Genomic DNA, 22,900 nt, shown 5'->3' on the forward strand with positions numbered 1-22,900 from the left:
CAGTTGATGGACAGCCGAACTTTTTGATTACGTTTAGGTTTTAGGTAGTCGCCATTTTGATTTCCAAACCTGACTATTTTTATGTATTTTTTTTCCCATTTGGTCCTTGGACTCTTGAATAATAATTTACACCGTGTCAACACAGCCCTCCCAGCAGCAGCAGAGCTAGCCGCTGAGTAACACGGCTGTGTAAATGACATTGCAGCCGGTGGAAAGGGTAGTATCGTTAAGCTAACAGCGCAGCCCTGAATAGGCTGCAATGGGCCTCCGAGTGACCTGACAACCAAAGTCGCCGAGTTGCCGTTCAGCTTCCAGATGTCCACAGATTAAATAATGGCTCAAAGGTAACGGTAGCATGTCTTTTTGGGAGGTAAACATGTGTAGCTCAACGTAAAGCCTGTGCAAGGGATCAGAAGACGGTAACTTCAAGCTAGGTCTGAATCAGGAGCACGTCGTCCGACCACCTAGCCCCTCAGCGGCGATAAATAACTGACCCTATATTAGCTTTAATCTGAATGTGGTTTGTCTCCAGTAAGAAATAATTTTGGGGGGGGGCTGGGGGGAGGTTGTTAGCAACTCGACTGTGGCACTGCTTGCTTTGCTAGCGGGCTGCTTTACGATCTGCAGTCAAGGTAAGTGAAAGTGGTCAAGGGAGACACAGTGATAAAGGAGATAAGTTAACGTGAAGTTAAATGCACGGATTCGCTATCTAACACGAGTCCACGCTGATATGACTGTTAGCCTGTTATAACTAAAATCCGCTAGCAGCTCAGAGTAACGGTTTACAGCTGCTCTTAGGACGCCTTGACAGGCCTGTCACGGTTATGCTGTTGTATTAAATTTTAAAATCCACAAATGGCAATGACGAATCTGTAAAACCAGATTCCCGAGACACCTGTTTATCCCCTGCGTGTTTGTTCAAGGGATGTGTACTCAAGGCTGACGTACTCCGACACCGTTCAATGTTATGCAACTACTTTTAATGGTCTCTAGATATGTGTAAGTTATTTCCAGCCATATGTTGTGCTGTAAAACGATACGCTACCCTCTTGTTTTCTCGCGTTGACGAGAGTTTGTTTGTAAACATGTGTTTGCATCTAATAGATAATGGACTCATGATGTATGCTTTGTAGTGTGTGGTCTGATTTGGTTTAGTTTGGGGGGTGGGGGTGGCTTAAGGTGAATATTTAAAGCCTTAACAAAGCAAGCAACATTTCCTGCCTCTTACAATATTCAGCTGTCATCACCACCACACCTAGACTCAAGTTTGCTAGCTCCCAGAAACCTTCCATGCTCAGGCATTTCTGTCACCAAAGGGTCAGTGTGTGCATCTTTCTCATCTCCAGTCATTCTTTGCTGATGCAAGTGCATGTGTGAGTCCCTTCCCTAAGCAAAGTGGTTAATGTTAATACACGAATGAGCAGCAGTAACTCAATTACAGATGCATTGCTTCCTGTTCTTTCCAGAGAGGAGTCCAAGCCTCTTAGCCTGAGTTCAGCCCTTCATCTAGCTCTGAAGAAGGCAGAGGCGATATTACCGTAAATGATTCTCTGGCATTTGTTGTTCATTTTGTTGCTTCCCATTATTGGGTTGAAGGCAACTCTGCTGGGTTGGTGCGTCTGGTGTTTAGAATGAGTAAAGTGGGTGTGTTTCCATCTTCGCTATACTCATATGAATATTGTCTCTGGTGTACAGGTTGCACAGTGTCTGTGAGGCAAATGGCTCTTTAGCAAGATCCAACTGAGTATACTTCTCCTTGTCCAAATGTAAGCATTCATAAATAAATTAAACTAAATTTAAAATTAACTTTCGCATGCATTCTACATCATCCTGTTGCTTATCTCTGCACCACATCCTCTTTTGCTCAACAGCAGAGTGTATGCTACGGTGACGTCAGTCATGTTTTGGAAGTTTGATTTGCACACATCTTCTCATCTGGAGGCTTTACTGGACAAGGAGGATGTCACTCTCACTGAGCTCATGGATGAGGAGGATGTGCTGCAGGAGTGCAAGGCCCAAAACAGGAGGTCTGTTTAATGTCTACTTTGGTGTAGCTGCAAATTATTACCACATTTCACATAATCAATCCCCTTGCTGTAACGCTTACTAAATTAATAAGTTGTGCTTCTTATGTCACCGTTGTGGTTTTGCAGGCTTCTTGTGTTCTTGTGCCAAGACCAGAGCATGCAGGAGCTGGTTCGACTGATTACTACAGAGCCTCCTACTGGTGTAGAGGAGACAAAGCGCTTCAAGTAGGTGCTGTTGTGTAGAATATTCGATTGTAGTTTATTATATTCAGGGTAAAAATATATTCCTGGTGCTGCACTACATTATATCCGTTACCTGCCACTTTGTAGAAGAGCCTGAATTTTAAGAGGATTCAGATTTTGTTAAGAAATGTTTTTAATCCGACTAAAAGAACACAAATTGTTCCCTTTAATTAGCAAAACTATTTAATTGCCCGGTTGCCAGCAAACCAATGAAAGTCCTGTCCAGATAATTTTATCTTGTTTTGTTTTTCTTTGAAGTGGAAAATATAGTAATTATTTTGTTCCTCCATCATTTTACTGCAATATATGTCCATGCCATTTACAACAGGTATCCAAATATAGCATGTGAGCTGCTGACAAGCGATGTGGGAGTGATCAATGATAAGCTGGGTAATGAGGAGCCACTGCTGGAAAGCCTGTATGCCTTCCTGGAGCAGCCATCCCCACTTAACCCCCTCCTGGCGTCCTTCTTTAGCAAAACTATTGGGAACCTCATCACACGGAAGACTGAGCAGGTAACACACGCACACCGCTACATCAAAAGGGCATGCTTAGTAAAGACTGCTACATTTTTGTGAAGTTGTTTTCATTTAATAAGTCTGAGGCAAGTTAATGGAAAATACTCACAAAAAATGTACCTTCACCCAAAATTGTTTTAAAATTCTGTTTCTTTTGAGGTGCCAACATGCATGGTTTGTTTTACCCTTTTAGTGTCTGAGATGATGATTTTAGTGTAAGATTGCTTGTTTATTAAGCCACACATAATCAAAACTGTCCTGTATCAGAAGGGGAATTATTTTAGTGAACCATTATTGTCCAAAACAACTTAACTGAAAAATGAATGGCTGGACTGCAGCTTATATAGTCTTCCATTTAAGGCTAACATTCCTGCTTGTATTAAGCCAACTAAAACATAAAGAAAGCTTCTTACCCCTACATTTCATTTGCTCTGAACTCTGTATATATTTGTGTGTGTGAATAGAAGCTCATTTGATTCTGATGTGGGGTTTCAGATTTTTTAGAGTAGCTTTTTAAGGCAACTATCTCACCTATCTCATGAGCATAAGGGACAATCACTGGGGCGGGGGGCTAACCCAGCTGTCACCGGGTGAAACAGGGTAATACCTGAACAGCTGCTCATGATGAATTGAATCATAATTGAATTGAATCCGAATCTGAATACTTGAAATTATATGGTTATAGTTGCTCCAACGCATTAAGAACAGTAACTAATTAAATTAAACATTACAATATATTACAAAGTTACAAAAAATAATAATAAGGCTGTAATATATATAAATAGCTCAATTATAAATATTCCAGTATATAGCACAAATTAAATAGATATGGTTTAAACTGAGGTGCCCCTCTTACCAAATTGTAAAACGTTTCTGGTCTCTTTCCAGCCTTGAAGTTAAGCAAATATTGCACAGTGAATATGGCGTAATAGAAACATTTGTTATATAATCATTTGCATTTGTGTGTGTGTGTGTGTGTATAAACATTTTGAAATATCTGTCTTTGTACTACAGTCTGTCACCCACAGTGTTAGAGTTTAATGCATTTTAAGTTGTACTGCTCAAATAGAACTTAGATATATATATATATATATCTCGTTTGGGAAATAGTGTCACATTTATCCAGCGTGAGTCAGTCTTGAGAAATAATACCACTTGTTTGACAGCAAGCTCCTTATCCCATTCTTCAGTTTCCTGTTTTGTATAATCATTATTTTCTCTGCTTTCTGTACTGTTTAGGTGATCAGTTTCCTGCAAAAGAAGGATGGATTTCTTTCCTTGGTCCTGAAGCATATTGACACGTCAGCCATGATGGATGTGCTCCTACGCCTTATCAGCTGTGTGGAGCCACCGCCTCTACGACTGGAGACACTTACTGTATGAGACAAATAGACCCACATTCAGAATTTCACATAAATCTTTTTTTTTTGTCTAGTTGTAAAGCAATATTTTTCTCAACAGTGGCTGAATGAACAAAAACTGGCCCAGAGACTCATAGAGCTCATTCACCCTGAGAGGGATGAAGAGGTAGTGAAGAATTTCATAGTTTTTAAATTTAACTAATATTTTATTTTTGTCTTTAAAAGTGTGCCATTGCTATTATTCACACAAAACCATTTATAAGACTGAGTGTCCAGAAGTGATTGTTGTTTGTTTGATTATTCCCCAACACAGAGGCAGTCAAATGCATCGCAGACTTTGTGTGATATCATTCGTCTGAGCAGAGACCAGGCCAGTCAGCTCCAAGAGATTTCACAGCCTGACCCACTGCTGACTGTGCTTGAATCGTAAGTTGGAGAGACTCACATGCATGTAAGTTTATGCTCTCTAAACAGGATGCGGCGATACTAACGTTCTCTGTTTTGTTTATACAGGCAGGAGTGCGTCGAGCAGTTATTGCAGAATATGTTCTCAGGAGAGAGAACTGAGAGCTGTATCGTCAACGGGATTCAGGTTCTTCTGACCTTACTGGAGATCAGGAGGCCTGTGTAAGTGAGAAACCTCTAACAATTCCTAACAGTGTGAAGCTATTCCAGTTAAGTTTCTCTTTACAAAGATCTCTGACAACCCATCTCATTTAAATTTTGGGTATTTTATTCTCTTTTTAAACATTTCTTAAAGTTTATTTTATATCCCTATTATTAAGCCTTCCCAACATCTATTTTGAGTTTTCTGTTTTTGTTCCTCTGTCTTTATGGCAGGGTGGATGGTGTAATGGATGCTCAGGGATTTGAGAGAAGCTACACTGTTAACAGCAGTATTTTGTTGGCCATCCAGCCACACTTGATACACTTCCACCAGCTACTTCTGGAGCCACCCAAGGTACATAAACAAGTCTATCTATGATGTATGATAATGTAGCCACTTATTGGTATTTAAGATTGTTGTGTGAGATTTTCCCTAGGTGAGAACAGGCTTTTAGGAAATCAGGTATCCATAAATTCAGTCTGTCCACATAAAGTAAAGTCAGTCAGTGTCACCTCTTTTCTTTATTTGTTTTTCTTGTTATTTCTCCCAAAGAAATATTTATGCAGCAATTTTTTTTTTTTTTTCGAGATAATGTATACTAAACCGATTAGTGAACAGATTTAATTTTGTATGGAAAATCAGGACTCCCCTGTGTATTTCATCAAGGTGTTAGTACTCAGTTTCATAAATGATGAAATTGCGCAGTATAAAAGTGCAAGCTCTATTAGCTTCATAAAGTCAAGCCATGCTGCATGACGCAGGCTTTCTTTTGCTTGCTCCACCAGCCTCTTTCTTTATCAGGTATGTTTGAGTCTCTACTGTTTACATGCCGTTGTTGTACAGTAGTCGGACCAGTATAACAAAACAAAAACCTCTGGATCGTGTTTTCCCAAATTCCTCTGCCTTTTATCCGTGTAGCGAGAGCCTATGCTGACGACTTTGGGTGTGCTGGAGGAACCGCTGGGGAACACGCGTCTGCACGTAGCCAGACTAGTGGCTTCTCTGCTTTATACCAGCTCTGCTAGCCATGCAGTCGTAGCACAGGAACTCTGCAGACTCAATACGCTGAACCTCCTTCTGGTGAGAAAATCAGCTGCATTTTTGATAATTTGAGAGTATTTATGTTGAGAAAACCAACATGTTAAATGCCCCTTTGAAAAATACAGGACCTGTTCTTCAAGTACACCTGGAACAACTTTCTGCATCTCCAAGTGGAGCTTTGTGTTGCTGCTATCGTCCGGCCCTGTGCCCACGAAATGAGACTTCAGCCTGGCTTGGTTACCCAGGAAAAAGTCAAGCCTCATCCAGATGCATCACCAGAACAGGAGTTGAATGAGACCCCGACTTCTGAACTATCAGACATATCTGAAAACTCTGCTCATAACCTAATGGTGACTCATGTGAGTGTCTCTGCTTGTATTTGTGAAGTAGAAGGGTTGATCTACAAGAATGGGCAATGTGGCATCTCTTTGGGAATAAATAAATAGCTGAATGACTCTGTTTTTGTTTCCCAAGTTGTTTCAGCACTGCCACCTTGTCCAAAGGATTCTAGAGGCTTGGGAAGAAAATGATAAAATTCAGTAAGTAACTTTGAGATGTTTACATGAATTTGTGGTAATTGGCGGTAATCTCTGGGTATCTCCAAGTGTCATATCTATTTGTTCAGGTCAGATCGTGGTATGAGACGAGGCTACATGGGGCATCTGACCAGGATCGCCAACACAGTGGTGCACAATCTGGAGAAAGGCCCAGTTCACACCCAGATCAGTAGCCTCATTGCAGGTGTGTATGTGTTTGTGGACACATGGTCTCATTTCTGTGTGGAAGAAAGCAGTAACTACCACAATTCACACCATACTGGTGTATGGCTTTCATAATGCTGCTGTTGTGTTTGGATGTAGAGCTGCCAGAGGACTACAGAGGGCGCTGGGAAACCTTTGTAGATCAAACGCTGTCTGAGACCAACAGGAAGAACACCATAGACCTGGTAAATCCTAATTCGTGCACATCTGTAGAATTAAGAACCTGGTTTTCATTACACACACATTCACAGTTTTAAGCACTGCACTAGTGTTGATCTTTCCATGTTAAGGTTGGCACTGGGAACCCTCGTCCTTCCTCAGAGGATGATATGGAAAGCCCCTTCCCCAAAGAACTGACAATACAGCAGGTATTCACACACACATACGCACATATTTAAAATATTTCTTGCTTCTCTTATGGGCTGTTGTGCTGTAATTATATTTGTTATGATCTGTTTTTAGGCCTTTTCAGACTACCAGATCCAGCAGATGACAGCTAACTTTGTGGATCAGTTTGGCTTCAATGATGAGGAGTTCACTGATCATGATGACAGCATTGGGTAAATTAGCTGACATTTTTCTCAAGTGATGGTGTATTATTATTTCATTCGTGTGTGCTCAGGGTGTGAATCCTGGTTCTTTTTGCAGGGCAACTTTTGATCGGATTGCAGAGATTAATATCAATATTGATGCTGGCCATGACAGTGTAAGTTGATTTTAAAAGGGTTTTCTTTCTTTCTTTAGGCTGTAAATATTTTTGTTCATTCTTAACTATACATTGTTTTTTGTTTGTTTGTTTGTTTGTTTTTAGGCACTAAAGCTCAGAAAACCAACCTGACAGCTGATTTTTTTTTTTGTCTGTTTGTTTTTTGTGCAGGCTAACACAGCTGTATTTGAGGCTTGTTCCAAAGAGAGGATTCAGCCCTTTGATGATGACGAGGAGGACATCTGGGAGGAGAAGGAGATTAACTATGCAACACAAGCCAAGTCCCGGAACAGGTAACCACATGGCTTTGAATAAAGATGCTCTCAATATCTTTCTTATTATCATTATTTTGCTTCAAAATGATGGTTAAAGTTTTGTATTCCGTGCAAATTTCATATGTTTCAAGGTTTGGTGGGTCACAGTCCTCCCAAAGCCAAGCAACCAGTAAGACCTGTGACATGACAGAAACTTGTGAGAGCTCCAGCAGAGCAGCAGACTCAGACTCTGACGAAGGAGAAGACCCTAAATATGATCTGGACCCTTTCGCAAGTCCAGACCAGACCGAGGCAACTGCGAGTGAGATATGATATATCGTGTAATCATGTATTGTTTTGCCATAGTTGTATTTTAGGCGTAAAGCAGGTTTTAAGTGTCACATGTCATGTATGTATGCTCTTTCTTTTCTTTTTTTTCAGGCACTGGATGGGTAGCAGACTTTGGAGAAGTGAATTCAAAGGCTCCTGCAGCAGGAGCGGGCTTCTCAGCCTGGGACACTCCAGTGTCTCAGCCAGCTGCAACAGAGGCTGAGGAGAAGGGATGGGCCAAGTTCACGGACTTTCAGCCTTTTTGCTGGTGAGTTTGGGCGCATTATATCTAAGGAGAGTTCATTGTCTAAAAAGCATCTAATTATAATTATAAGACTATATATCTCGTGATGATTAATATTTTATTTAAAGGAAATGCTAATTTGGCATAATTTTTTTTCTATGATAGAAAGACGTACTTTTCAGTAAAACTAAGTAAAACTAAAAAAAAAGTGTAAATACCATGTGTTTTTCTTCTTTTAAATATTACAAAATTAAACAGATTTTCCTCCCTGCCCAGTGACATGTTTTTTGCAATGGTAGTGCAAAGGAGAACATTTGTGTTTAAAACTAATGACAAACCATTTTAGTCACATGACCAGTGCAAAGCAAAAGTACTGTTAGGACACGCGTTCGCCAACACTGAACACTGTGCATAATTTTTCTATTTGAAACTATTTACATCACCTTTTAAAAAAACAAAAAATTATGCACTTCAAGATATGGACTTCATGTTTTTCCATACAGTGCTCTTTCTGTTGTAGGCTATTCCAATCACTATAAACAGCAAGTCCAAGGCAGCGCTTTGCTTTAGAGATGTTATATCTTCTTGAGACTTTATTACTTTTCTCTGGATTTTTGATCTGGATGAGTCGATTCTTTAAAAGGTGGAGTAGACAAGGTATTCATTATCAAAGGTGATAGCTAATAAGTCTTTTAACATTGATGCATCTGGCATTAGTGGCAGGGTCACTGTTGACAGCATTGTGGGGCAGTACAGATTAATAACATTAAAACCTTTGTTAGATTAACATATTAACTTGTGTTAGTTTAAATCATTGAAACCTTCACCTGTTGTGGGGAACACAAATCGTTTATGCGATTTGGCTTCTACTCTACATTCGCATGCAGTGCCATACTGTGTTCTTTGCTAGCTGTTGTGAACAAACTGAGTGCCTTTTCCTAGTCATTGATTTTGCATCTGATTTTACAAGTATCACAGGTAAACAAATACAACCTCCACATACAAAGGGTGTGTGTAGTTTATTAGATGCGGCGCATTTTCTCTCTGTTTTATTATCTGTGTGACTTATGTCCAGCAGCTCTGAAACAGGCCCAAGATGCAGCTCTCCTGTGGACTCAGAGCTCAGTGGATCAGACATCCCCAAACCAAACCAAAACCGTAAGTAGCCTCAGAATGACTGACTTGTGAACATATATATATATATATATATATATATATATATATATATATATATATATATATATATATATGTGTGTGTGTGTGTGTGTGTGTGTGTGTGTGTGTGTGTGTGTGTTGTGTGTTACTTGACACTTCACTCAAACATAAAAAAACTACAGAAATGGTAAAAAGTCTCCACTGTATTTCTATTCAACTCCATATGTCATGGTCCACAGGAAGGATATCTAAATGACAAGGCCTCTAACATCTCTATCAGTCAGTTGGTTAACTTTATGGCAGGTAAGCTTTTCAGATAACCATGCATCAATTTTACAAACTGTTTCTTTCCTGTTAATCTCAACAGCATGTGTGTGGAGTGTTTGCGTGGCAAGGAAAGCACCACTAGTGGCATCAGACAGCTCCTCCTCCAGCAGCTCCGACAGCGATGAGGAAGAAGGAAAGACAGAGTCCACATCCAGTGAGACGGTCACCACAGAGACCATCACCACAGGTGCCGGCAAGGAGACCATCCGGCTCACCGTTGACGCCAAAAATGAGAGGGCAGTCTTCAGCAGGTGCACATTCTCTCACACAAATAGGGAGCTCCTGTTCTGTCTGGTGCAGTGTGCCAGACTTTGATAAAGCCCTCCTTTCCCTTTGCTCTCCTGTACAATTTTGCTTCCCCCTTCTCTGCTTTTTTTCTGATTATCCTCCTCCCCCTGTTTGTTCCCTCCTTTCTCATCTCCCTTTGACTCCAGAGTATTCAGACCTGCAGTCAGACGGTATGTTGTGCTTGAGGTCCTGTGCTCTGAAGTGTGGAATGCTTCCTGGAGTTGTGTTAAGGATTTAAGATGTGTTTTGCTTGTTGCATTTAACAGGATGAGGAGTAATGATTCCTTATGGCATAATTCAGGCCAAGCCTAATTCATAAAAAAGAAAATCCACTAACTCCAACCTGGTGACGTAGAGTCTCTGTATTCTCTGTGATTCTCAAACATTACAGAAATTCACTGTGCATTTATAAAAGAAAAGATGGTTGACTATTTGTTACCTTGTTTTATACAGTATGATGATGAGAGAAGAGTAGCATATTAGTGCTGATTGTAATGATGTGATATTTTGGTTTTATTTTCAATCATAACATTAGGGCTCGATATGATTTTTCATTCAGAGAACCCTCACCACTAACAGTCTGTTGGATAGCATGCTATGAATAAAGGTTGCCACCTATCCAATTTATCAACATCCTAACAAACCAGTACATTAGCAAATTACTAACAGTGCACCAACGAGCATGCTGGAGTTAAATCAGTCCCAATCTGAACACAGTGGACAGCGGGGACAGAGGCCACAGCAGATGGAGACAATTTAGCAAGCAGCAGAAAGGAGCATCTACAGTACTCACTTCAGCTGTCACCTGTTTTCTTAGCTAAAGCTGTAATTCTTGTTTTGTTTTTTTTCAGCGACGTGCCAGTGGAAGGGCTCGCTAACGATAAAGAAAGTGGCAAAGGTGAAAAAGGAAAGCAACATGGGAACAGTTCCAGCCCAGTTACTGCTGATTCAGCTAACCAGGCAGCTGCTGTTACACAGTAAGTTTGCATTTGTGTGTTTTGTATAGAGATGAATAAAGGAGGGATGAGATCACCAAACATTGCATCAGTGATTCATCCCTATCAAAGCGCCTTTTTATGTGAGAGCTCTTTGACGAGTCACCGCACAACCTACGCACATTTCTGACCTCAAGAACAGAGGTGTAACCTATCATGTCTAATTGGCTGCATTTCTTTTTGGTTTTTCTTAGAAGCTTTAAGGAGTATTAAATCATGAATAACAAAAGATGTAAAAAATGTTTTATCTACATCCAGGGCAGCCAAAAATAAACCATTTTACATCACTTACAGGACTGTTGTGGTGATTTACATTTCCAGAAATGGGAGATTTTTGGCCGCTTTGTTGATGAATTTAGTTTCTGTCATATGAACATGCAGCAGCATTGCATAGGCTGTAGATGGATACCCTGTTGTAGTTGAGCAGTTTTTTGTTTTTTTTTTTTCTTTAGTAAAACTTACTGCACCCCAAATTACAGTTAGAACAAATGATAGTTTAGTGTGTAAATGGTACAAATTTTTCTTTTTAAAGATCTATTTTTTAGAGACAAGTGTCACATGTGACACAAGTGCAATATAGATTACCTGATGAAGGATAATGTTGTACACATGCAACCTGCTGAGCACTGAATAAATCCCAGGTGCAAAGTTATTCACCATGCGATGCAGAAAATATATCAATGAATTTAAATGTTTTAATTTAAAATTTGTATAATATATAAGCATAATTTAAATTACAATTGGTTCTAATCTTTTGTAATGACCCCTTTGCACAGCTGGAAAATCAATTAATAGAATACAGGTTAGTTAAGAATACGTATTCAACAAATAAAATTAATTTCACTCTGATCTGGCAAAAAACTACAGGGAGGCCATAAGAGGATGTGTGGAACAATGTAAGAACTATTTGTAAGGTTATATTTTTAAAGGTTTATAATGTTCATCTGCCATGTTAGAAATAAACAGCAGCACATATTGTAGAGTCCAAGGAATGGTGCATTTGTGATGGTCATGAATTCACAAGATTAAGATTTTTCTTTATGATTGAATTTTATTTGCAGCCACAGTGCATATTATAGTCCATTTTTCCTACTCTCTTGTAAATTTTTTAATATTTTTTAAAAACTGATTTTCTTGTAGATTATCTCTCCTTTAGGTGAAAATATGGGCTAGTGAACAAATAGACTGTACATAAAAGATGTACACACCCATCATGATATTACCTGTTGGTTTTGGATTTTAAAGCCTTGGTGTTGTGCTAAGGTAATGATAACAAGCTGGATTTGCAAACTTGAATGGGCCAGTGTCGTTTGACATGCATAGCAACAGTAGCCACAAGGAAACAAACTCGTCTGAATTCTGTTTCTCTTTTTTTTTTTTTTTTCCTTAAACTGACAGAGCGATGCAGTCCCCCGCTAATGGGCCGGCCTAACGAAGTGGTGCAGGAACACACTTCACACCTGATCATTCAACACACAGCCACGCCACCTTTGCTTCCTGTTAGCAGTCCATCAATAGCCCTCGTTTGTGTCTAAAAGACATGTAAGTGAATGGAAGATCCTTAGTGCAGAGCTCGAGCAGTATTTATAATGGATACCAGAAATCAACACATGGGTACTAGTCATGTCTCTAATGCGCCTTCATGACATCATTACAAATAAAGGCGCATTAGAGATCGCTTCAAAAAGAATTGTGTGTTTTATAAAAACATTTCATTGTGTCAGGCACACCAAAGCCAAACTGTGTTACATACGAACTTTTTCAAGATGAATTTCTTTCCCGTTAAACTTGGAAATGTAAACACCTTTATCTGTTGGGATCTGCTGAGGTGCCAGATGCACTTTTAATGTTAAGAAAACACCCTATTCTGAAATTTGACATTTTATTAAATTAAGCACCGGGATTTCAGATTATTTGGGTCTGTCTGCTCTCTGGGTATAAATACAGTCCAGTGGATTTTTTTTCTGTTTTCTAGGAGAGCATTTGACTGTTTACACTTTAGTAACAAAAAGCATTCAAATAATCAGCCAAGATTACAGACGCCAAGATGCTTGCAAAGCTAGCTAGCCGTCATTTTGTCTTCAGCATTTCAGTCTTCGTGCCGGGCAGACACGTCATTATAGCAAATATGCGACTTATCTGATCATTTCTCAGTCAAGTAAGTTTTTATCTCCTTGGATCACATGACGCGTAAGTGCTCTCTGTTTGTTAGTTTGGAGCATTGGATTTGGGAGCCTCGCGTGTGTCACTTCCTCCTCCTGACAGATTCAAGTAGTTTAGGGGTACGTGTGTGCGTGCGTGCGTGTGTGTGTGTGTGTGTGTACTGTTGTGTCCATGTGTATAGACGTGTGTGTCTGCGTGTGTGTTTGAGCTCTGTCTGAGGTGCAGAGTATGTTTCTCAGGTCAAAGGAGAGGTATGCAGATAGAAAGAAAGCACACCTGTGTAACACACACGCAGACACACAGTGCCATACACACACACAAGTGTACACAACCATATCTAGATGCAAAAAAAAAACAAAAAAGGAAAAAAATGGCAGCCCACATATAAGTTCATACCACCTTCAGAGCTGTTTAAATGTAATATTGTGAAATTTGAACCCGTATTAGGTTGTGGCTCTTCTTGGTAATCTGTAAACGTAATATAAATGTAAACAGTATATATATAAACATCATATCTATTTTTGGAATAAATCCAGTGTACGGAAAGGCAGTTGTTTTGCAGGTTGCGATGTGTGTATCGTATGTGTGTCGTACTGTCGAAATGAGGCAATAATGATGTCTGTGTTTCGGTTAATAGGCCAGCATCAGTTCCTGTTTCTTTGCTACATAAGATAACCTTTATTAGTCCCACAGGTGGGAAATACATGCTTCCTACATGGCAGTTTAGGAGTGTGCATGCTGTGAATACGAGTCAGTTGTCTGCGGTACGTCTTCCGTTTTGTTTACTTTGAGGATGATTCTTGTTAATGACAGCTTGGGTCTTTTTTTTTCTTTATTTCCACCATGTATCAATTTTAAACCCATTTTGTATAATAATTTAAATAGTCAAATTCGGGGGAAAAATTATGATAAACAATAAAATAGTCCCTGTACTGCTTTTTGATCATATTGTTTGTGTACACATGTGTTTCCACTGTAACAATGGTGATTAATTTAAACTGGATCTGAACAAATGTGTTAGTTAGAGCAATAATAAATCAACAGAAGCATATTAGGCACAGATTTTTATAATCGGTAAATTAATGTTGCCTAATTTAGCTGCTTTATTTCCTGCTTTACCTTCAGTTTGGATTTTTAAAGGACTGGTGAGACCAAGAAGCTCAAATTTACTTGGCAGATTAGAGGTGACCGGTGGAGTTTACATACAAAGGAAATATTGTGACCTCAAGTGTCATTCACCAAAACCCATTGTTCTGTAAGAAGCATCTGGAGTGCATTTCCTTTTGCAATGCAGATTCATTGGTAGATATTTCAAATCCAGCATTGTTTACGTTCTTGTTTACTTGGTAGCAGTCTTGTTCTTCCTGTCGATCAGTGTAGTGTCTGCAGCCACTTGCAGGAATGTGTAACATTACTCACATTCTTGCACAAGTGGAGCAACGGCGAGACGTAGAAAAAGGTGCGACAGAACTGCTAGAGGCTGAGAATTCCCGGGGGTGAAACTTGAGTCGGTAATGAAAATCAACATTCGTTGCAGCAACACCATCAGTGCTCACTGAGGTGGCATGCCATTAAGTTAGCTGTCTGATCTTTCCTGCTTCATCAGGTCTATACTTGTTATAAACAGTTAACTGGTTTAATCCAGTCTGGTCATAATCAGATTACATTAAACAACACCATGCGTAAGAAAATGTGACCCAAGTTGTGACGTACTGAATTATCCTTTAAAATCTGCGTGTGTCAGACAGTCATCCTTTACGTCATCTTTCTCCTCGTCTCTCTCTTTCTCAGGGCAGGAGTCGACTTAAATTGCATTTAATACCTATGGAACGATTCTCTGAGATTGTTGTATTTATTTTAAAAGCACTTTTTCAAGAAGCACTTTTTGGTTTTTTAATTTGGTGGCGCTAAGCGCCCCTACGTAATTCCCTCCCTCAGAGCAATGGGAATGTTTGATTTGACGAGTGAATCACGTAGACACTTTAGAATATCTTTTTGTTGTTGTTTTTTCTTCAATGCTTTCTGCCAAAGTGTGTCTTCCCACCAGTGTACAACTGGGTTTCATATCTGTGAAGTAGCCTCTTTTCTTGCAGTGGTCTTAGAGGTGTAGATTTATCTGAAGCAGCCTTTGTTTGATCCCTTGCTCATGTTTTTTTTTTTCTTTGTGAATCATGTGATGGAGTTATTAGCTGGAGAAGAGAATGCCACAAGTCAAAGAAAGACTTTGAAGATTCGTCTTAGATCACAGCTCTGCTTTTATCTGTTCACCGCTTTGAGCCGTTTGAAGTGAAACTGCACCGAGCTAGCACCGCTTCGTTGTCAGGGTTAAAAGAGGAAAAATAGGGCTGCGTTTGTCAGGGTTGTTCACATGGTCAGTATATGTCATCCCACCCGTCACCAAGCCTAAGCAGTGCTTCTGGCCTATACCATTTGTGTGTATGTGTATTTAATGTGTGTTTGTGTGCCCCCTTCAGTTTGAGAGTGTTTTAGCTACGGGTATGTTGTCACATTATGCATAATGGTACGTTGCATTCATCTCTAAGTGCCATTAAGTTTGCACATTAGCCTCGTTCACCTCTTTTTGGGCATTCGCTGTATTGCACAGTGTGTGCCCCAAACTTTATTGAGAAACAATGGGTGTGAAGTTGTTACTTACCAATTACTTATTATTTACACTGAGACCATTTCAAAGTTTTTCTCACATTATAGCTTATTATTATATTAGGGCATGTGTGTGCAGATGAGTGGGGGAGTGGTGGGAAAAACAGCCGTGTGGTTAAATGCCTTTTTTTTGTAAAGCGGACTGATGCTGGTGTCTTTGTTTTTGGGTTCTTTTTTTCATTTAGAGTAATGTGTCTGTTACCTGTTGTCAATTTAGCTTGTACATTCAGATATGAACCTAATAAATATGTCAAAGATAAATATGCCTCTGTTTGTGTGACGCTTACTGTAAAACACACACACCACACAGTACACAGAGAGAGAGAGTCAACAGGACATGATCTCTGGAACGTTTACCTTAAGGGCAGGTGAACAGGTGGATTATGTTGCGTGCCCGTCTCCCACACCTACAATCAGTGCTACACCCTCACAGTGTCTCCCCTGCTGCAAACATAAACCTGCCTGTCAGTTAGATGTCAGTGTGCTGCAGGCATGAAGTAAAGTCGGTTTACATAACAGCTGAGAAGGACCTGAAGAGCGTTCATTTGTGCTCATTCGCTTCACTTTCATTTCAGTTTTTCAGCCTGTGGTCCTCTCTATATATAGCTACGGTTTTTCCCGTGGATGTATGGCTTCATTCCTGAGCTTAGATGTTTGTCATACTAATCCTGGAGCACAGATACTGTTAGTTAAGACTCTTTTCTACCCTTCTCCCTGCCTTCTTCCCTCTTTAATTACTTTTGCACCAGGGAAAAAAACAAACAAACAAACACCTTTTTAGGTTTTGATCCACACCTGCCTGCTCTCTCTGTGCAGAGTGCATGAAGGAGAGTGTGTTTTCAGTGGGTGGAAAGGGGAAGAAGGCGGAGTTGTGTTTTTGTACTTTTAATGGGTTGTGGAGAAACCTGCCTGTCTGCTTGGAGCTGGGAGAGGAGGAGCCTGTGGGGTGTGGAACTTCAGACAAAGGAGACATAAACACACTGACACTGGATCACTGGAGCAAAAAAAGAGTAGGAGACGACTAAGAGGGAGACGATCCCTAACTCTTGGACTACTTTTTTTTGCTATATTTTGGAGAAAAAAACCTTATGTAAAGGAGATTTTTGGGGGCGGGGGGTGTGATACCCTGGATTGGTTTGTGAGCTGAGACATGTTTGTGTTGGAGCAGTGGTGGCCATATGTTGCCCAGACTGTGTAGAAGTGTGTGTGTGTTTGGGATGGAAAAGTGGGGCTGGTACGATCAACATTTCTGCTCTTAGCTTCATGCCATGGGGGGGTGCCATAGTTACCCCTCAGCTAAAGAAGCAGACGGGAAGACCCTTCAGCCTTCTGACATCAGCAGTGACAAAGTGTAAGTTATATCTCTTTTTCCTCTTCTTCTCGTTTTTTTTTTTTTTTATTGCTTTTCTTTGTTTGTCCTGTCAATCTTTTACTATTTCTGTATTTTTGATAGAACAAACACTCATGTTAAAAAGGGGACAAAAGTTAGATCTGTTAATGGTGTGTAAGAAATGTGACTAGAAAGCTGGCTGCACATGGTTTACTCAGGAATGTTCTCCAGATAAGACTGTGCGTATATGTGTGTGTGTGTGTGTGTGTGTGTGTGTGTGTGTTACATATTTGCCTGATGCCATCAGTGACGGTGGATTCCTCTAACAGCGGGAACACATGAGCAGCAGTTAAAACTAATATGAGGAAAGGCACTGGCAAAATGTGTTTTATCTGAGTTACTAGGCAAATGTTTGCCTCAGGTTGAATCTTTTACAGCCAGCTCGCTGTAGCGAAGAGAAACCCGCTCATGGACAAAGTAAAAGTGGACAGATGGCCGAGTGCAGGAGAGCAGGGTCACAGAGGAGAGTGTTTACACAAAAAACACAACATGAAAACTAGCTTTGGGTTCTTTGTGTTTGTGTGCTGACAACCTGTAGCCAAGAGAGGGGGTGACTGAGTTAATGTCAGTGAGCTGTAACAGAGCAGGATGTGAGCAGCTGAAGTTCCTGTGGACATTAGGAAAGTTTGTCATGGCTTGGCAAAGCTTTGCTCTACTGTGCCTTTGCACAGCTAATGTTTACATTGATTTCTGACACTCTTCCTCCCTTTCTGACTGCTCTGACCTTTCACGTTAGACAAAAGACCTCCTGTTTAAACCTTTACACAAATGATCCCTGGCAGGCACTCTCTCTCTCTCTCTCTCACACACACACACACACACACACACACACGCACACGCTCACTAACACATTTATACAGGGGGGAGTGAAACCCCATGCAGAGTACAGTGTTTTCCTTATCACAGCAGGCAAGGTCATACTAAGTAAACCCTCAGCTGTTGCGTGTGTGTGTGTGAGAGAGAAAGCTGAGTGTGACAGCTGCCTGATCCACTACACTTTTAATATTGCAAAGTCTTGACTAAAAGTCTGAGTAGTTGCTCCTGATCAGAGCAGGCTATCCTGCATCCCTGCTTTGAATAAAGTCAAATTCTGCTGCCAGGTTTGACTCTCCATCACACTGTAAACATCATACATTCCCAGTACTCTCTATCTATATTTGTCACACCTTCCTGATTAATAAGCCCTGTCTGTAGCTTATCAGTAGGTGCAGTATATAAACCGATGTAGGAAAAAGAGGGTTGGCCTCAGCACTCGGCTCTGCATTATCTTGCACAATCTTGCTCAGTTATTTGCTTTCCAGCATTGACCGCTGCAGTAGTCTGCTTCATTAACAGTAATTACGCTGGCTCTGAATTGACTGCCTTCATTTCATTAACTGCTGGTGTATTGGATGTTTAGGTCTGCAGTCACAGCAGTGCTCGTATGTTTTAATGTGTGTGTGTCAGCCAACACAGAGCAAGATAGATGAAAGAACTTAAAACGTCTTATCTACTGAGTGCAGCAGGAGTCGTTAATCCACTGACCCGTTGGTCGTTAGACACAGCGATATTTTTCTGTCTCCCACTCTTTCTTTTTCTGTGTCGGCTTCATTAACTCTGAACTGTCTTCCCAAGGGGGATTAATAACAATAACCAGGAAGCGCGTCCATATCTAAAGCAGCAGTATGTGTGTCAGCGGATCCCACATGTAGACATGTATGCCCTCATAGCTCTGCCGCCTGGCGTCGACAAGGCAGAGTGGCTTGCCAGCAACAGTAAGTAGTAACAGATTTGTGTTTGGACTCATTTCTCTGTAGCTCTTTAACTCCCACCACTATTCTTCTTTCTGCAAAAACAAAGAAGAAAAGAGAACAGCAACGTGTGCAAGATGTAATGTTGCTGTGCTTATTTATTTTTTTCCAGCTGTGGCATTTTTCAAGCATATAAACCTGTTCTCCAGTGCGCTATCAGAGTTCTGCACTCCCAGCACATGCCCAACTGCCTGTGGACCAGGCAACGAGTAAGTTACTCAGTATTATACTGCAAATTGTGGCACCGTATGCAGATACAAAAGCTGTTCTTGATGTATGTTATAATGTTATATATGGGTAACTTTGTACACTCTATACCTGTTGCAGTCATTGGGATAAACTGCAAAGAATCAGCATGTGCTGAAGTAAAATGTCCAAGCTCCTTTTAGTCTTGTTAAAAAAAAAATAAAAAAAATTGATGTTTATGTGAATTGCTTTAAAAGTTAGTTTTTCACTTTTTCCCAACACAACTGCCACCAAACGGCCTTTTTGCTAACAGCATTAGGAGAGCTTGCATGAGGTTGACCTTCTGAAAAATGTACCATAATCAGTCTTCAAGCTGAGCTCTGAGCAGCTTCTCAGTCTTTATCAGCCCAGGAGTACCATCACAATATTTACCCTTTAAAAAACATCAAGTAGGGATTCTGTTGTTTCCATGTTGTGTAAACTTTTCGTACGCTTTCGTCCTCAGGGTTTATGTTTGGACTGATGACCATGGCAGGAAGCTTAAGTGCTCTGCTCCGCTTTACTTTGACTACGCCATGTCATACATTCAGGACCTACTGACTGATGAAGACGTGTTCCCTACAAAAGCAGGTAGAGTGCATTTACGTCGTGTGTTACCTAATTGCACTGCACGTTCCAGTTTCAGTTTTAAACCGTCACCTCTTCCTCGTTTCCCAGGTGCAGAATTTCCAACAGGCTTCGTGTTTATGGTCCAGAAGGTGTTTCTGTTGTTGTTCAGGACAATGGCCCACATTTATTGGTCTCACTACACACAGGCTCAGCAGGTGGGTCTGCACCCGCACCTCAACACGCTTTTCATGCACCTGACGCTCTTCTGCCGGCACCATGGGCTGCTGGATCCAGAAGACACCAAGCCACTGCAGGACCTCATCACAGCTTTAGGACGACAAGGGTGAACTTAAAGGGCAACCGCAGATATTGTACAATCACATCATTGCACGCTTATTTATTTCTTACAGCTGATTGTCTCTCACCACTCTGGGCCAAATTTAAACGTTTTCCCCAGTATAGATTTTTAAAGAAAGCTCTATAAGGAGAACAATGCAAAGAAACATGCTCCTGTTGTTCTGTATAATTGGACTGAATTGTATGACTGTTGCATGCTTTGTTTTGTTTTGCTGTTTTAACATAATGGTGCATTATTTTACTTTGATAAGTGACCTTGAAGATCTTGACCTTAAGCCAAACAAACCCAGTTAGTGCCATTGTTGTATTTTGTGCACCGTGCAAAAATGCTGCATCTCCATCTTCATGTATTTTAGAGTACTTTGTAATAAATATTTGTGAGCCATCATCTGTATGGTGGAACTAAAAAGCATGCATACTTTATTTTGGAGAAATTAGTGAATACAAAGAAGTGGGAAGAATTGGTTAAAGGCAGGGAGGGACTTTGTGTTGATCCTGAAGTGCGTGCTGGTGCTGTTTTATTTAGCATATTTTCAGGTCTTTGGTTTATAATCAGCGCCACCTGCTGCTAGTAAAGGAATCCAGCATGCATCACATTTTCCCTGCACCATCTGTAAATGTTTGTTTACATATTGGATTTATGATTAAACTGACTTATGAGCGTTAAATGGCAGTTTTTCATTTTTAATGCAAGGGTGTTGACAAAACATCTGGCTGCACTGGTTCTTTCATTGCAGATGTGAACGCCCTTCGTAGCCCACAAAGGGATCACTTACTGTAAACACTAAATTGTATAAATATTTTTATCGTTTCTTTTCAGATTCTTCTTCTTTCTTTTTTTTAGTGCTGCAAAAGGAGTAGAAAATGTGCCTCTTCAAGATACAAACTGTACTTCTCGGTTAACAGCGTTGTTTCTGGGAAGTGTCAGGCCACTCGAGCCACACTGTGTTAAATGAGCCTAATGGGCCCTGTGACATATGCAGTCCCGATCAAAAGTTTTAAAAATGGCAAAAAATCATATTTTGCTAGGTTGGATCTTAACAAGGTTCCAAGTTAGAGCTTCAACGTGCAACAAGAAGAAATGGGAGTGTGACAAAACATTTTTTGAGCATGCAAATTATTGAAAACAATGCTTAAGCTGAAGAAGGCTGTTTTACAGCTAATCTAAAGTTTAGGACCACACCTTAAAAAAACAACAACCTGTAAACCCCTCCAAAACAGAAATCAAAGTTCCAAACATGAACTCAGTAATGAGTAGCTCCACTGTTATTGTTGATCACTTCAAAAATTTGTTGCGGCATGCTTGATGCAAGCGTTTCCATGAGGTGAGTGGGAACATTTCTCCAAGTGGTGAAGAGAGGTGAAGAGAGCCGCTGGAGTTGAAAAACCCAGTCATTACCACACAGATAAGGGTCCTCCGTCATGAGGGATGCTGTTTGCAACATCTGGACATAGCCAGTGGCTGTTTGACTTACTTATGCAGTTCAACAACTCGACCACGTTCAAAAAGGGTTTGTTTTTTTTTTTTGCCTTTGCCATCAGAACGTCATGACACTGTGACTACCTGACCACCTTCGGATTTGTTTGGCTAGTTCTGCTGATATATTGTAAACAAAATGCGTGTTAATGAAGTGCCAGTGTGTTTAAAAAAAAAAAAAAAAAAAAGTGACTGCAAAGCAAGTGCAGCTAGTTAGCTAGAGTAAACACTTATTCCAAGGTGGCGGCTGTGTGACAAAACAAGCCTGTTTTGTAATTTGAGCCCACGGGTCAGCTTACATCAAGACGACTATTTGGTCTTAAAATACATGTTACGTCACAACAACAAACCATATCTATTGTTTTGTATGTTGCATAAAAACCGCTGCCACCTGAAAGAAAACTTAGATAGGGGGCGTTAGATCTTTATGGAAGCTTAGTATTTTGAAACTTTGACTTACTCAGAAATAAGGCAAAATGTAACTCCAAATTTCAAGTCAAAACCTACAGATTACAAAGAAATTTCAGCTCTGAGTGGCAACTTAGACCCACTATATAATATTTCTACACACAAATCCTTCCTGTTTTTTTTTCTGTTTTTGTCATTTTTCAATAGTATTTTCCTCGTGACATCTGGATGTTAATGATGCTCAAAAGAAGAAGTTTAATTCATTTAAAGACTGTTTCTCAAAAATTAGATCTCATATTTATTTTATGAACACAAATCTGTTCTGCATTTTCGAGAGGTTTACTATTATTAATTATACTTAAGGTTATCATTTAAAAATGTGCTTTCCCCTGATGGCATAGCTTAACCTGTCAGCTATGCTTCCATTAAACAATAAGCTCTCACCTCACTGCCTCCACCTCTTCTACACTGTAAAATATAACTTGTTCACATGTTGTCTAAACTTTCATCTTAGTTTAGTTGACTGAGATTTGTTAGTCAGTTCAACTCCTTTAATTGTCATTTTTACTTGGGAAAACCCTTTCAGCTAAATTAAAATAATCTATTGTTTAAACTCTTGTCCTAGTTCAGTTGACTTGGGTTTTTAGTTAATTCAAATACTTTAGTAGTTCTTTTAACTTAGGAATCTATTTTAGCTTAACTAACATAATCTGTTAGCTAAGTTGATTTAAGTTTATTAATTAACTGAGCTCCTTAAGGTAGCTGAGTGAACTTGTAAATCAGTTTCATTTTAATTATCAGAGTTGATTGACTGGATGTAAAGAAAATGTGTATTAAACATCTTAAGTTTTGTTTTGTTTTTTAGCTTTCTAACATCCATTTCAGCAAAACTACCTGTTAGGTTTATCTTAGATCTCAGGTTTAAATACCTACATTCCTTTAAATTAATTTTCTGTTGTTTACAGAAAAAAATAAAACCCCACAGATTCCATTAAAGTCTAT

The 22,900-nt window shown here is 39.9% G+C and overlaps 3 protein-coding genes across 8 annotated transcripts in view; all 3 read left to right on the forward strand.

Annotated features, from left to right (window-relative positions):
- LOC116309974 (myosin heavy chain, non-muscle-like) overlaps positions 1–22,900 on the forward strand; it is a 156,450-nt gene that overhangs the window by 115,155 nt on the left and 18,395 nt on the right. The gene's annotated exons all lie outside the window — the stretch shown is intronic.
- ppp6r2b (protein phosphatase 6, regulatory subunit 2b) lies at positions 17–15,942 on the forward strand. 6 transcript variants are annotated; one of them, XM_039615742.1, is made up of 26 exons: positions 19–344; positions 1,696–1,766; positions 1,872–2,027; positions 2,154–2,252; positions 2,599–2,785; positions 4,028–4,165; positions 4,250–4,315; positions 4,463–4,575; positions 4,663–4,776; positions 4,990–5,110; positions 5,675–5,836; positions 5,923–6,156; positions 6,272–6,336; positions 6,423–6,538; positions 6,658–6,743; positions 6,849–6,926; positions 7,021–7,118; positions 7,207–7,264; positions 7,436–7,557; positions 7,671–7,840; positions 7,960–8,116; positions 9,168–9,250; positions 9,615–9,825; positions 10,009–10,032; positions 10,714–10,839; positions 12,256–15,942. In XM_039615742.1, the coding sequence occupies exons 3-26, from the start codon at positions 1,900–1,902 to the stop codon at positions 12,287–12,289; spliced, it is 2,790 nt and encodes a 929-aa protein (XP_039471676.1). In that variant the 5' UTR covers positions 19–344; positions 1,696–1,766; positions 1,872–1,899; the 3' UTR covers positions 12,290–15,942. The 6 variants fall into 6 exon arrangements, with proteins under 6 accessions (XP_039471674.1, XP_039471676.1, XP_039471672.1 ...); XM_039615743.1 differs by lacking the exon at positions 19–344 and adding an exon at positions 378–632; XM_039615740.1 differs by lacking the exon at positions 1,696–1,766 and having other exon boundaries at positions 17–344; positions 12,252–15,942.
- On the forward strand, positions 16,620–20,681 carry LOC116313486 (MOB kinase activator 2). The gene is made up of 5 exons (XM_031731189.2): positions 16,620–17,032; positions 18,686–18,825; positions 18,974–19,070; positions 19,553–19,677; positions 19,765–20,681. The coding sequence occupies exons 1-5, from the start codon at positions 16,950–16,952 to the stop codon at positions 20,001–20,003; spliced, it is 684 nt and encodes a 227-aa protein (XP_031587049.1). The 5' UTR covers positions 16,620–16,949; the 3' UTR covers positions 20,004–20,681.

The sequence above is a fragment of the Oreochromis aureus genome, linkage group 7 (assembly GCF_013358895.1).
Source record: "Oreochromis aureus strain Israel breed Guangdong linkage group 7, ZZ_aureus, whole genome shotgun sequence".
NCBI classification, from domain to species: Eukaryota; Metazoa; Chordata; class Actinopteri; order Cichliformes; family Cichlidae; genus Oreochromis; species Oreochromis aureus.

Excerpts from the sequence above, each read along its gene's own strand:
- LOC116313486 (XM_031731189.2), top strand. The coding sequence starts at position 16,950 with ATGGGGGGGTGCCATAGTTACCCCTCAGCTAAAGAAGCAGACGGGAAG. Across the intron at positions 18,826-18,973 it reads AGAGTGGCTTGCCAGCAACA|CTGTGGCATTTTTCAAGCAT; the intron begins GTAAGTAGTAAC and ends ATTTTTTTCCAG. Across the intron at positions 19,678-19,764 it reads CGTGTTCCCTACAAAAGCAG|GTGCAGAATTTCCAACAGGC; the intron begins GTAGAGTGCATT and ends CTCGTTTCCCAG.
- ppp6r2b (XM_039615738.1), top strand. Across the intron at positions 4,576-4,662 it reads CTGCTGACTGTGCTTGAATC|GCAGGAGTGCGTCGAGCAGT; the intron begins GTAAGTTGGAGA and ends TTGTTTATACAG. Across the intron at positions 7,119-7,206 it reads GATCATGATGACAGCATTGG|GGCAACTTTTGATCGGATTG; the intron begins GTAAATTAGCTG and ends TTCTTTTTGCAG.